At 56.4% G+C, this 13397-nt stretch overlaps 1 protein-coding gene across 10 annotated transcripts in view; it reads right to left on the bottom strand.

Moving 5' to 3' along the window:
• NFASC (neurofascin) overlaps positions 1–13397 on the bottom strand; it is a 155027-nt gene that overhangs the window by 20421 nt on the left and 121209 nt on the right. For 4 of the 10 annotated variants that reach the window (XM_040985261.1, XM_040985262.1, XM_040985260.1 and 1 more), the window contains 9 exons: positions 12654–12778; positions 11080–11181; positions 10704–10901; positions 9326–9396; positions 7988–8210; positions 6273–6388; positions 4359–4563; positions 3339–3461; positions 1393–1566 (listed from right to left, as the gene is read on the bottom strand). In XM_040985261.1, coding sequence (XP_040841195.1) covers positions 1393–1566; positions 3339–3461; positions 4359–4563; positions 6273–6388; positions 7988–8210; positions 9326–9396; positions 10704–10901; positions 11080–11181; positions 12654–12778 — 1337 coding nt within the window. Of the gene's footprint in view, positions 1–1392; positions 1567–3338; positions 3462–4358; positions 4564–6272; positions 6389–7987; positions 8211–9325; positions 9397–10703; positions 10902–11079; positions 11182–12138; positions 12184–12653; positions 12779–13397 lie in introns of all 10 variants that reach the window. The other 6 variants (XM_040985259.1, XM_040985258.1, XM_040985266.1 and 3 more) reach the window with 3 other exon arrangements.

The following is a 13397-nucleotide window of genomic DNA, read 5'->3' as shown; positions in this document are numbered from 1 at the left end:
TGCATCCAGACACCATCCCAGCCAGAGGGATGGTTCCTGGATCTGGGAGGCAAGACACTGGGCAGCTTGGGGGAGGGTAGAAGTTAGGGGAATGGGGATATGCAGGGGCTGCAGTCTGAAGCCCATTCCAGTGCCTCAGCACCCTAATTCTTTCCCACCACTTGAACCTGATAAACTTAAAAGCTCCAGTGCTAAAAGCCTTGGCAGGAATTCATGAACCTAAGTGGAGAAGAAAGTCCCTTTGTTCTCTGATCCCCTGCAGAACTTTGCCCGATGTGGCTGCTGGCGACTGACAATGAGGTTCTGTGTATTCTCTGGCACTGGGTGGGGACAGGGAGGGGAAGAGGCCACCTCTAGTTTCCTTAGGGAGCTGTGGAACCAAGCAGGTGCATCATGGTCTGGGCTGCACAGCCTCCTTTGTTAGCCACCTACCTGCAGCCCCAGCCCCACTAAAACTCCCAAGGTCCAGGGGCTTGGCAGACGACCCCAGGAAAAAAACTTCCAGGGCTGGAAGAGGGGGGCACAAAGAGAATGGCCAGCCTTCCTCTGGTTCCTGGTTGGCACTACCGCACAGCTGTTTCCCTAGGGTGAGGGTGCTCAGGAGACCCCATGGGGTCGTGGCAACCCTGAGCCTGCTGGAGAAGTGGTCATCAAGGAAACTCGGGCACCCTTTCCCATCCTATCTTCTGGGCCCTTCTCTTGTGTAGTTCCCTCCACCTGGGCCTCCCCTTTTGGACTATGCCAGCTTATCCCTGGTCGTGTGGCAGAGTGAATGGCACTGTGCACTGTGAGTGCTCTGGAAGGGACCTTGCTGCAGAGTGTCAACACTCATCCCTTTGCATTCTGTGCCTGACAGGTGTTCCCAGGAGCCAGTAAGGTGCAGGGTGAGCTTGGAGCGCCCTCAGGTGGTGTGCTCAGGCAGGTGCAGCTCTGGCTAGGGTTGCCGGAGACTCACCAAGGGTGTTCCCTCTTGCCTGCCTTGGGTTCACGTGTGTCTGGGCAAAGGAGAACTGTCCGTTAGTCCTCCTGGGGCACCTGCAAGGCTACTCCAGCCACCTGCTACAGACAGGCGCCTATTCGTGGCAGATCATGACCACACATATTTCCCTAGACACTCCTCATCTCTCAGCTCATGTCTCTTCTGGTACAGTGAGTGGCTGAGTAGGTCAAAGCCAAGTGCAGGCTCTTGGGGTCAAGTCGGATGGTAATTCTCAGAAGATCTCAATCTTCCAGTCCCAGCCTGCAGTTAAATTCTCCACATCGAGGTCCAAGGCCTGAGGACCTCGATCCTATCTGGCCCAGGTGGCCAGCAGCCAGGCTCAGCTCTTGACATTTCTTTAGGTGTCTGACTAGTTGGCACCTTTCACCCCAGATGCTGCGCTGTGGACCTACCTTCGTTCGGAGGTGCAGGTGACTCCTCTGTGACTGCCTCCCCAGAGCCCACCTGCGTCCGGGCGCTGAGCGTGAAGCGGTAGCGAGACACGGGATCCGCCCTCTGCACCGTGAACTTGGTCTGATTTGGAGAGAAGTTCTCTACCATCTGTTTCCCTAGTTTGGTTCCATTAACTGGGGAGAGACACAGGTAAGAGAATTGGAAGAGTAGCAGCATTTGTCCCATGGCTTACCGAACTTTCAGGAGGAGGGACCCAGTCCTGACTGTGATGGGAAAGGACCCAGGAAATGTGCCTGGTGGCCATAAGGGCCTGCTTAAAAGCCCCTCTGTCCAGGGTCAAGGTTCTCCATGCACCCCACGGTCTCCTGCTCACTACAAAGTTGTACTGCTGATTCTGAAAGGCTCTGTTCCAGCTCCTAAGCTCTTTCAACAGGGACAAATCTGTTGACTTCCTTCCTTCCTCTCAAACAGAATGAGGGCAGAGCCACTGGGGCTTGGGATGCTAATGCCTGCTTGGTATGTGGCTCAGTTAACAGACCTCAAAGGGCAAAGCAGGCCACATAAGCACAGGACTGGCTATGGGAACGGTTCACGCTGCCACCCCTGGCCCCTGTGCCTCCCAGTGTGGCCCAGCACCGCCTACTTTAGACATCTTAAAGCTTTCCAATTGCAGTGGTACACTATCCCCACATGGTGATGCTGGGTACTTGAGGTGAATGTTGCTGACCCAGGATCTTTCAAAATGTGTATGTGTGTATGATGGTTTTTAAAAAGTTTATTTTAAAAGATAAATGGAGAGACAGGGAAAGGGAGAGAATCTTCCACTTACTAGTTCCCTCCCCAAATGCCCACAGCCCTGGGGTGGGTGAACCAGCCGGGCTGAGAGTCAGGAACTTGTGCCATAGACTATGGGTGGCGGGCACCCAAGTCCTCGGGCTGTGATCTGCTGCTTCGCAGGCAGGAAGCTGGACTGCGAATGCAGGAGCTAGTTCCTCTGATATGGGATCTGAGTGTCCCAAGAGGCAGCTTAACCCCCTTGGCCACACCTGCCCCAAGCCTACTGATTTGGGTCATTTACAGTCACTTGGTCACAGTAACCTTATCAGAAACGGTACCTTTTGGGGGCTGGCACAAAAATCCCACATCAGATGGTACATTTTTGCGTGCACACTGCTTTGCTTCTACCTTAGCTTCCCGAGTCCACATCTTGGAAAGCGGATGGTGGCCCAGGTACTTGGGTCCATGTCATCCACGCGGACACCTGGATGGGGCTTCTGGTTCTTGGTTTCAGCCTGGCCCAGACCCGGCTATTGCGGGCATTTGGAGAGTAAATCAGCAGGTAAAGACCCCCCCCTCTCTCTCCCTGTCACTCTGCCTTTCAAATGAAGAAACATATATATATATATATACACACACACACATTATACGATAAATAATATAATATAGACTTAATGACTTGTTGAGGTATCCCCTGAGCGTGGGCTCCTGCATAGGTGCCGTCCATCTCACACAAAGGGCACTGCTAGGGTAGCAACTTTCTCTGCCAGACATGACTGAGAGGACTTGACAAGGTTCGTGGAAAAGAAAATCAAAAGCTAAGTTTATGTTGGTGCCAGCATTTTTGAAATTCGTGCCCAAGAGCGGCCATGGAAAGCTGACGGAAAAGGTGAATGATGAGAAAGTAACATGTGGACATCACAGATTTCCAAGCACAGGCTGGACTGTCTCCGCATTCGAGAAGAGCTCTCTTGCTCTGGCCACCAGCCTGGCTCCCTGTGGGCAACAGTGGGCAAGGAGAGTGGGGGAAGGGCCTCCCCTAGTCCTGGAGCACCCTCCCCTATCCCCCTCCACAACACCCCCTGTGCTGTGGGCTTTCTGTCTTGGTTTGGCAGGACAAGTGAGGGAAACAGGTGTGGCTTTTGCCTCTGGGCCATGCAGCACGCACAGGGCACGTATCTGAGTGTGTATCCAATCAGGATGCCGTTGGGGTGCTCCGGGTGATCCCATTCCAGGTGGATTGTCTCCAGGTTGGGCTGCCGGACTCGGAAACGCCTGGGGGCACTGGGAACTGGGGGGGGGGGAATGGGGTGCAGGGGAGAAGAGGAGGGTGGGCAGGAAAGGCAAACACAGAAGACAAAGCAAAGGTAAGGGCCCTCCTGCAGCCCCCACACCAGAAGCTGCCAACCCAGAACCCAGCAGAGCCTACAAGGGCGTCATCCCGCCCAGGCCCGGGGAGAGAGTGCTGTTCCCAGGGGCAGAAGCAAACCCAGGTTTCCTTCAGCGGCTGCCCGGGGATTCAGCATATGCCAGGCTTGTCTCCTGTGAGGCTGCCTCCCACTGGGTCCAGGCCACTCCAGGCTGTCCCCTAGAGGGCCCAGAGAGGCAGCAGTGCTGGCCCGCATTCACGGACATTCCCTCAGGGGCCCAGGCTGAGAATGCACAGTTCAAGGATGAGAAGAAACCCAGGATGAACGGCAGGGCTGATGACAGAATGCATACTGGAGGGAGAGCCTCAAGTGAGAAGGGGGAGGAGGCCGAGAGGAACACAAATAAGGGAAGCGAGATTTTAGGGGCGGAGAAGAGATGGGAGGAAGAGGACGCGCAGGGTCCCAGGCACAGCAGGAACTCTGTGAGAACCTGCACCTGGTCCAGCAGCCCTCTGCGAAGCTCCTCTCATTTCCCTGACCCTGCACAGGATCTTGACCAAAGCCACCTGTCAACACCCTCCGAGGGTTCCTGGAGGTCAGGAGGCCGGGCACCTTGACTCCCTCAGTGCCCCTGGGGGAGTGCATACCATGAAGTCAGCAGTTGCAGTCACAAACTCCTGTCATGCAGGAGAGCACTTGGGCCATGAGTCCTCAGACCCACCCGTGCCAGGTCATGGCTGGTGCACATTACCCTGGGATGGCTGCCCCATCCATCCATCCGTCCATCCGTCCATCTGGGACCTGCGGGTCAGACCTACCTCCCTCCGGGGTGGTGAACTCCTTGGTCTCACTGCGAGGCCCATCGCCTCTGCCATTGACCACAACCATCTCCAACTTGTAGTTGCTGTAGGGGAAGAGCTGGGCCACCACGCCCCGGGGGCGGTCCCCCGGGAAGCTGGCCTGCTGTCTCTTCTGAGACACCCACAGGTTCTTCAGCAAGCTGCTCTCCCTCCAGTAGTAGGCCTTGGGGACAGAGGCAGGCTGATGAGGGGCCGGCCGCAGAACCGGGTTAGGGGTTAGTGGTGGTAGCTGTATCTGCCTTTTGCTTGATACAGGCTCCTAGTGCCAGGCTGCTGGGGCAGCCCCTGGGTCTTCAGTCACTATCCACTTGGGAACAGGGCTCTGATAGCCCTGAGTGATGCTGCCTCTTTGGGAATACAGAGGTGACATCCAAGTGGTTCCATGAGGAAACCAATATCTAGGCTGGGTAACAGCTTGCCCGGAGTCTACCACAAACATGAGGCACAGCCAAGTGTCTGGACCTGGACGCCTCTGCTCTGTGTTCAGGGGCCAGGCCCCCCCACCTTAGGCAAGGTTAGTGGGGTTCAGGAGGTGGGAGGCCACAGGGGAGGCAGGTCAAGAGGGTTCTTTGCATGTTGTTTGCAGACGTTTAAGGATGAGATGGACACCTGTCCACGGCGTGGACATGTGCCGGAGTCAGCTGCAGGGTAGCAGAGAGCACGGATGGGATGGCGGTGGCGTCAGAGGGCACTGCCGAGTGAGTGGGCAGGGTGAGGTCTGATTAGCAGTGGGTGAGAAGTCACAGGTTGGGCTGCCACACCAGTGTCACCTAGGTCACCCACGGCAAGGTCAGAGTCCAAATTGACAGGGGGCGTTGATGACTGCTCTGCCAGGGCAGGAAACCCTCCAGGCAAGCATGCCAAGGGTACAAGGGCAAGCCTGGGGAAGCGCTCAGCCAGGGGCACACATTGCCTTGCCTTTCCTGCCCTCCTTGTCACTCATTCCTCCTCTGTTCTGTTCCTAGTGCCCACCTGCCAGCTCTCAGTGGCGTCAGAGGTCACAGCCTCCCTCCTCCCCAGCCACTCTGCAGATCCTCCTGGCTTCCTCCCTTCCGGCTGCAGGTGAACTGTGTAGCCCTCTCCTACAACTGCAGGTTTTCCTCTAAAAGGTGTGCCTGCCCTTGAGGCATGCACAAGGAGCAGTGAGGCTCAGCATAAACTGCTGGCAGGCAGGGACAGCCAAGAGGAGCAAATCCTGGGTAACCCAGGGTTGGCTGTGGCAACAGGGAAGGTGCTGCATCCTTTTGGGGGACTTTGTTAGTTGTGGGGCTTCATGAGACCAGGCTGAGGGAGGCAAGCAGCCCAGTAGGATCTATGGGACAGGGGAGGGGAGTAGCTCAGCGGTGCCCAAGACGCGTGTATGTCTGCCTGCATGTGTGTGACCAACAAGCGTGCCGGACAGCGTCACCCAGTGCTTCTGGCTGAGCAGAATCCCTTTGTCCCAGGACAAACTGGGTAACTCCGCACACAAAATGTGTCACTTCAAGGGCCTGGCACATGCATATAACTTAGTGCTTCTTCTTGCATCCTTGAAACCAACTTGGTATTATGAATTGTACCAAACACAAGATAAATGCCATGCAAATAGTTGCTATGCTGAATTGATTGGGGGTAACAAGGACGAGAAAATGTGCAACTTTCCCCCCTGAATATTTTCAATCCAAGGTGAGCTGCACCTGTGGGTGTGGGACCCACAGAGGCAACTGTGTGTGTATGCACACCTTTTCTTCTGGCATATTTTTGAACCGCTAATCCTAGCCATGACTCCAGAACCCCAGGATGCCCTCTGATTATCTGTGGCCCGCGCCTGCTCCCCTGACCCCTGGTTAGCAAGCTGGGAGGTTAGAAGGAGTCGGGAGCTGGCTTCCTCACTCGGTACTCTCTGAGCTGGCCCTGGACCGTGTCGGAGTAGACGCGGTTCCACTGCAGGCTGATGGCTGTGCTGTTCATGACTCGCACCTTAACGTCGGTGGGTGCAGCCCGCGGATCTGCAAGGTGTCGGCACAGAGGATCGGTTACACAGGTTGGGCTGCCAACCTCCCCCACTCCCCGACCTTGTCCTGAGCCACCCCTCCACTTGGGCAGCCTCCTCCATCAGGCTGTGCTTGGGGGGAGTCGGAGAGGCACAGTCCAGGTGTGGGGACTCTCCTTCCATGTCCCTGAATGTCCTTCTCTTCTCCACTCTGGTAGCACCCTGGGAGGATGACGCTCTCTGGCCTTCATCGGGGGCATCTCCTGGGCTTCTGGCTGGACTTGGCCAGTAGCAGGTGCCAAGAAGGCTCCAGGGCAGCAGTGGGAGGGGATATTGGTTTGCCTTGCTTTCTTTTTGAGAAGTTACGCATCAACAGCAATGCCCTCTTCTACCCAAGCCAGTGATCGCTGACAGTGGCCCTGGCTGGCCACAGTGACTCGTCTGTCCCTGAGGTAAAGGGCAGTGCTGTGGCTTCCTGCTGTCACTGGCCGGGAGGTGATTCCTGGGCCTTGTTGCTAATCCTCTAGCTCCTGCCACACAGCGTAAACCATACATTTGCTTTTTACCCACAGAGAGCACTGCCCATGGGCTGAAGATTACCGTAGCCAGTTTGGGAAGCGATTCCATATGGTGACTGCTGGAAGGGAGGAGCCAACCCCTCTCACCGACCCAAAACTCACACCTGATCCGTTTTCTGTTTGTTGCAAAGGCAGGACAGCTTCAGCCCTCCCCCTGACCACCTCCCCGACTGGATCCTTAGGGCACAGATGGCAGGCAGACAGGCACAACCGAAACTGCAAGTGCGCAAGCCCAGGACCACATTCACCACCCACAGCCTCCAGTGGGCTCCCATCCACTGTGGAAGTGAAGAGCGGGGAAGACGGAGGGCCTGTGACCCCCTCTGCTCATCTCCTGGGGGCTTCAGCCCATCACCATGGCTCCCTTTTCCCAGCTCCCTGAGAGGAGACCACTGGTCTCTCCCAAACCCCGCTCCTCCTCAAAGCTCCCTCACCCATGTACATGACTTTTTCTTAGATCAAACCCAGAGCCAGCAAGGCAGGGCTCCCCCTGAGCCAGCAGAGGACCCCACAGATGTGCATGTCCGCTCTTCTCAGCAGCCTGCAGCACCAATTTGCTAGGTAGAGTCTGCCATTCCCCAGGTACCCAGGTGTATCCATCTTCCTGCACCTGCACAATCTTGTTGGTCTACCCAGGACCAGTCTTGAGAGGATTTTTTTAGGGTCAATTTCAAGGGTCTGGAGGCAGCACCAGCTATCTGGCAGGTGGTTAGCCCGGGTGGCTCCCTGGTCTGCGTGCCTCAGGGCCTGGGACTTTCAGTCCGAGGAGGCAGTGGTCCCAGTTCTTGCTGGGAGCTGGCCTGGTTGGGCACTGTTGTGACCTGCCGACAGGTCGGCAGACCTGGGTTCTACCACTCTATGACACTGGCAAAGACTTCTTCTTCAGGGGCCTCTGTGGAATGTGAGCACTGGGCTGGGCGAGGCCACACGGAAGCTCCACTCTGGACTGCCACCATCCCTGCCCCTCCCTGGGGCAGGGACACCCAAATAAAGGCCAGGCAGGTGGGTCCCAGCTGGGGCCGGGGGCGGGTACTCACAGTCCTCTCCGGAGTAGCCGATGACGGTCTCTGGCTCGGGGGCCTTCCCAAAGTCGTTTTCGGCCTGGACTCGGATCTCGTAGGGCACGTAGACCGGTGTCTGCCCCACCACGTAGCGTGAACCCCACACTGTGACATTGTTCCATGCATCTCGAGTCTCTCTCCGCCGCCACTTGACAATGTAGCGCAGGTTGGGGCCAAAGGCGGAGGTGGCATTCATGGGCTGGGCAGGGAGGAAGACAGCATGACAGGACAAGCCCATGAACTTGGCAGGCCATGGACTTCCTATGACAACAGCTTCACAGGGATTTTGTCACCCTGCCCCCCGAGAGTCACTCACATTAGCAGATGCAAAAAGAATCCAAAATTTTCCTTTTTGACAGCACCGCCTCCCTACAAGACTTGAACAAGGACGGAATCCTGTCCAAAGCCAGATGGCAACGATTTTGGGCCCAGCTCTAGCCTTCTGCCTGCTAGCATTCTCAAACTTGCAGAATGCACTGACTCTGCCAAGTCTGCATGTGCCCATCCCATCCTTCCTACAGGACCAGAGCTCCCTAAGGAGGGGTGTGGTCCCTAGGGGCTGAGCCACAAAGTGGTCCTGTGGGGGACCCTGCACAGTAGGTATCTCCTATGAGGACTCTGTCCTGCTGCTGGCAGGGCTGGCAAAGGCTGCCATGAGATCAGACGCGCAGGAAGCCAGGGACGGGTCGAGTACCCGAGCATGTACCTGCTAGCTGCCATCACTCCTGGCAGCAGCTCAGAAACGCAACTGTTTCAATGGTCACATTTGCATCACTCTGACTTGGAAGCAGTTTAGAACAAAGCTGTCATTTGGAGACCACACATTGCCGTCTGGGCTTGGCAAAGACAGATGGTGAGCCAGGGCGAGGATGGGATTTTAACAAAACCTGGTCTGGAGGGAGGTTCCTGAGCCTTCGGCTACCCGGGAGGCCATTCGGCACCAGTGTCACAGGTGGGTACTGACAAACCTTAAAGCCAGGATCCACAGAGCTGGGTCCCCTTCCTGCCCTGCAGCCTGCCTTCTGTTGCAGAAGCCTGTGTCATCTAGCTGGCCTCCTCCATGCCCTCTGCTATGCTGATGGCCTCCAGCACCCCTGCTCCTGGCTCCCAGCATTTGTCCTGTGTACTTTCTGGGTGCCCAACTCCAGAGAGGAACTGGCTTCTCAAAGCATAGTAACCACTCAAGCCAGTTGGAGGCCTGGACCACTCCGTGACCTTGAGGGCTCAGGTATGCCAGTGGACCAGGTGCCCAGCTACACACTGCCAGGTGCATAGGTCCTTCGGGGAAGGGGGCCTTGGTGGAGTGACACTCACCGTCCAAGTAATCTCCATGTTGTTCTTCCTCGTGCCCTCTCCCTTCACGTCAGCAGGATTGGACTCAGGGGCTGGAATCCAAACAGATGCCACGTTCAAGTCCAACTTTTATCCTTTCAGAGCAGAGCAAGTACCCCCACCTGATGCTTCACTCTCAACATTCAAGCACATGCTCTGTCCCAGGTACACCTGAACTCTGTTTTTCATATACACAATACACTATCCTCACTAAGACCAGCTTATTTATTTATTAAAGCTCTACTTGGATGCCCGGCACAGTAACCTAGTGGCTAAAGTCCTCACCTTGCATGTGCCAGGATCCCATATGGGCGCCGGTTCTAAACCTGGCGGCCCTGCTTCCCATCCAGCTTCCTGCCTGTGGCCTGGGAAAGCAGTCAAGGATGGCCCAAAGTCTTGAGACCCTGTACCTGCTTGGGAGACCCAGAAGAAGCTCCAGGCTCCTGGCTTTGGATCAGCACAGCACTGGCCATTGTGGCTGCTTGGGGAGTTAACCAACAGATGGAAGATCATCCTCTTTGTCTCTCCTTCTCTCTGTATATATGAATTTCCATAAGTAAATAAATAAATCTTAAAAAAAAATCTACTTGGATGGCAGAGTTAGGGAGGGGGAAAGTGAAAGTGAGTAGCAAGAAAGACACAGATCTTCCATCTGCTGGCTCACCCCCCCACTGGCTAAAGGGCCTGTGCTGACTCAGGCTGAGACCAGGAGCCAGCAGTCCTGATCTCCCATGTGGGTGCAAGTTCTTGGGCCATCTGCTGCTTCCTCAGGTGCATTGACAGGAAGCTGGAAGGGAAGTACAGCAGCCAGGACACAAACTGGCATCCTTACAGGATGCTGGCGAGGCAGGTGCTTTTTTATATACAGTTTTGATGTAACTTTTTAATTTATTTGAACAGTTATATATATATATATATATATATTTCCATACACTGGTTCATTCCCTGTAAATCCATAATAGCTAGGGCTCAGCCAGACCAAAGTTGAGGCTGGGAACTCTATCCTGGTTTCCTACATGGGTAGAAGGAATCCAAGTACTTGAGTCAGCATTATCTGCTGCTTCCCAGGGTGCAGGGAGCTGGAACTGGAAGTGGAGCCAGAACTGAAGGCCAGATACTCCCATAGGAAAGCAGGTGTCCCGAGTGGCATCTTAGCTGCTATGCCATCAAATGCCTTCCCCTCTGGCTGAAAGCTGATTCCCCCCCTCCCCAAAGCACAGTGCCCATCACAAGGCCTTCTACATAGAGGGTGGCCAGCAGGTGGACTACGCCATCTGTGGACCGTCCACTTAACCCAGACCACTTTTCCCCGGCAGCCAGCAGTTTGGGGAATACCTAGAGGCTTTCTCTGGGTACTCACGCGCCCCACTGGTCCGGTAGCGCTCAGACGGAAGGCTGGGGTGGCTGCTGCCAACCTCATTGATGGCAATGACCCGGAATTGGTAGTTGACGTACGGGGATAGCTGGAGGACGGCCGAGTTGACGCTGCCGGGAAACTTGGAGTGGTCATGCCAGACACCTGGCTGGAACTGGTCCTCTTCAAACTGGACGACATAGTCTGAGCAGGCAAAGAAGTGGAGCTGAAGCCGAGAGGACCCTGGCCACAGCTCAGCTTCAGCTCTACCCGTTCGCTTGCTGTGCTGTTGCCCACCGAGGGAAACAAAGGCTGAAGACGAGGCCTCCAGGTCCCTCTGGGAGCAGCCATCTATCCACATTAGGGCGGGAGCTGGACTGACCTGTGATGGGGCTGTTGTTGTCATCCCCCGGGATCCAGGTCAGTCTCACGCTCCTCTCGGCCAGGTCGGTGAGCTCCAGGTCTCGGGGCCGGTCCGGCCGTCCTGGGGACGGTAGAGGGAGAACACACTGCAGGCATTCGTGAATGGCTGCTCTGTACTGGCTCCGACCAGGGGCCCCAGTTTCCGCAGCATCAGAGCCCACCCCAGCAGGCAGGTCAGCGCAGGGACCCTTCCCACAGAGCCCATCCCAGCAGGCAGGGCAGCACAGGGACCCTTCCCACAGGGGCCAAGGAAGAACCAAAAGGAGACCCCTTTTCTCAGAGGGTGTGAGGCAGGGATCAGTAGCCTGCATCTGGGTCCTGCAGAGAACCTTCCAGAGTAAATGCCTGGTTAGGATAGGCTGCCCTTTGCATCAGCCCCAGAATCCAGGGAGCTGGGGCTTTCATCTCCCACTCTGTGTGCCTGAGCGTGGGGCAGGCAGCGGAGGGTCAAACCCCAGAGCAGAATATGGGGACTCAGTCTTCAAGTGCCAGTGATGGGTGTAGCAGTGAGCTGTGCCCGCAGTCTTCTGAGCAGGGGTAAGGGCAGCACCTTCTGGGGACTCCAGCCCCTCTGGGATTGTTTTGGGGGTGCAGAAGGGTTATCCTGGGCAAGGCATAAAGCCACACAGCTACTGACTGGGGTGAGGCGAGGTGAGATGGGTGCTCTGTCCCCCAGAACTAGTTGTGTCCAAGTGTGCGCGCCCACAGGTACCTGGAGGGTTAGCATCAGGGACCCACACATGGGTGAGCAGGTGCAGAGGGAAAACCCCAAGCAGAGAAGACAACACACATGGCCACTAGCACTTGGAAGAGAGCATTGCCCACTGTGGAGGCCTCAGACCAGGTGGGCGGGCATTAAAGGCCACCCCAGGAGTACAGGGGGTGTGGCACGGGGAAGAGATCCGGGCTCAGCCGGCTGCAGGAAGGTGAACATGGGTGTCCAGGTGACCCCCTCACCTGGAGCCCACCCGCAGGAGTCTGGAACAGGGCGGGCTGGGCCAAGATTAGTACAAATTACCTTTGGGCAGGGCAGCCAAACGGTTAGTTGGAGTGGCCTGGTCAGCTGCAAAGTGAAGATGGGTTATTCAGGTTAACAGGTTAGCAGGTTAGAAGGTTCTGAAACAGGGTCCAGGAGGGCGCTGCTTCCCCACAAGAAACAGACCACTATCCCCTCAGCTTGGGACAGCTTGGTCATTGTGGTCAAGCAGGACACAAGAGGATCTCACCTTGCTCAGTGAGTAGGGCACTGGTGAAATGCCATCACAAGCCAGGCACAGGATGGGGGAGGAACACTGGGGGTGGCCAGAGTGGAAACACAAACCCGCCACGCCTGGACAGTTGAGAGGGAGGGCCTGGAGACTTGGGGATGCACTGTTAGCTCTAAGGGAGCAGCTGGTCCCTCCCCACTGTCTCTCCATCACCTGGCCGCCCCACAGCTTCCTGACTCTGAGATCAGAGGACCAGCTACCAGGGACAGGTGCTGCCAATGGGACCATTTGGGGAGCAGCTGAGCGGAAGACAGGCGGCCGTTACCCAGCACGGTGAGGTAGGCCTTGGCCAGGTCCTGGTCCAGCTCAGTGCTGGCCACACACGTGTAGCTGCCCTGGTCCCGTTCGGCCACACCAAAGATGGTCAGCGAGTCCTCTTCCTTTTTCATCCTGCGAAGGAACCGGCAGCGGTTAGGAGGACTAACAGCGGGGGTGCTGGGCACAGTCTGCTGCCTTCTCCCCATGTTGGGGAGGGGGAAGGAGGAAAGGGGAAGCCACATCCCTCCCAGGAGTGTGGGGGTCAGCTCTGAGCATTGAGAGGGACGGGGACTCAAGGTCAGGGGCAGAACTGAAGAGGTCCCTAGACCTGCCTCCGTGCCTCTCCCAAATCACAGTATAGCCAGATCCGCGTCCCTTCTCTCCGTCCCTGATAGGTTTACCTGTCTTCAGTCCAGATGCCTCCCCTCTATCACCAGCCTCAGGGAGGCCTGTCCCTGGTATCCCGAACTGTCTTTACGGATGCAGGGCCACACACCCAGGCCAAGGTCAGACACAGTGGGCACCTGTGCCCAGACACCGAAGACAGTCCCTGGGGAGGGAAGCTAGACCCAGAGGTTCTCAATGCCCAAATCCTACCCCTGCACCGAAGAAGTGAGAAGCTGAGGCAAGGGGAGAGGGAGATGTGGGCTTAGCAACCACTCCCGGTGTGTGTCAAGACCCAGGCCAAAAGCGCTAGTTGCAGTGGCTACATGTGGCTTGACTGGCCCTGCCCTCTGCTGGAAAATAGGAA

Source organism: Ochotona curzoniae, unplaced genomic scaffold (assembly GCF_017591425.1).
Source record: "Ochotona curzoniae isolate NIBS_2020 unplaced genomic scaffold, NIBS_Ocur_1.0 contig_430, whole genome shotgun sequence".
Classification (NCBI taxonomy): domain Eukaryota; kingdom Metazoa; phylum Chordata; class Mammalia; order Lagomorpha; family Ochotonidae; genus Ochotona; species Ochotona curzoniae.
This window is presented reverse-complemented; position numbering and strand designations above follow the sequence as displayed.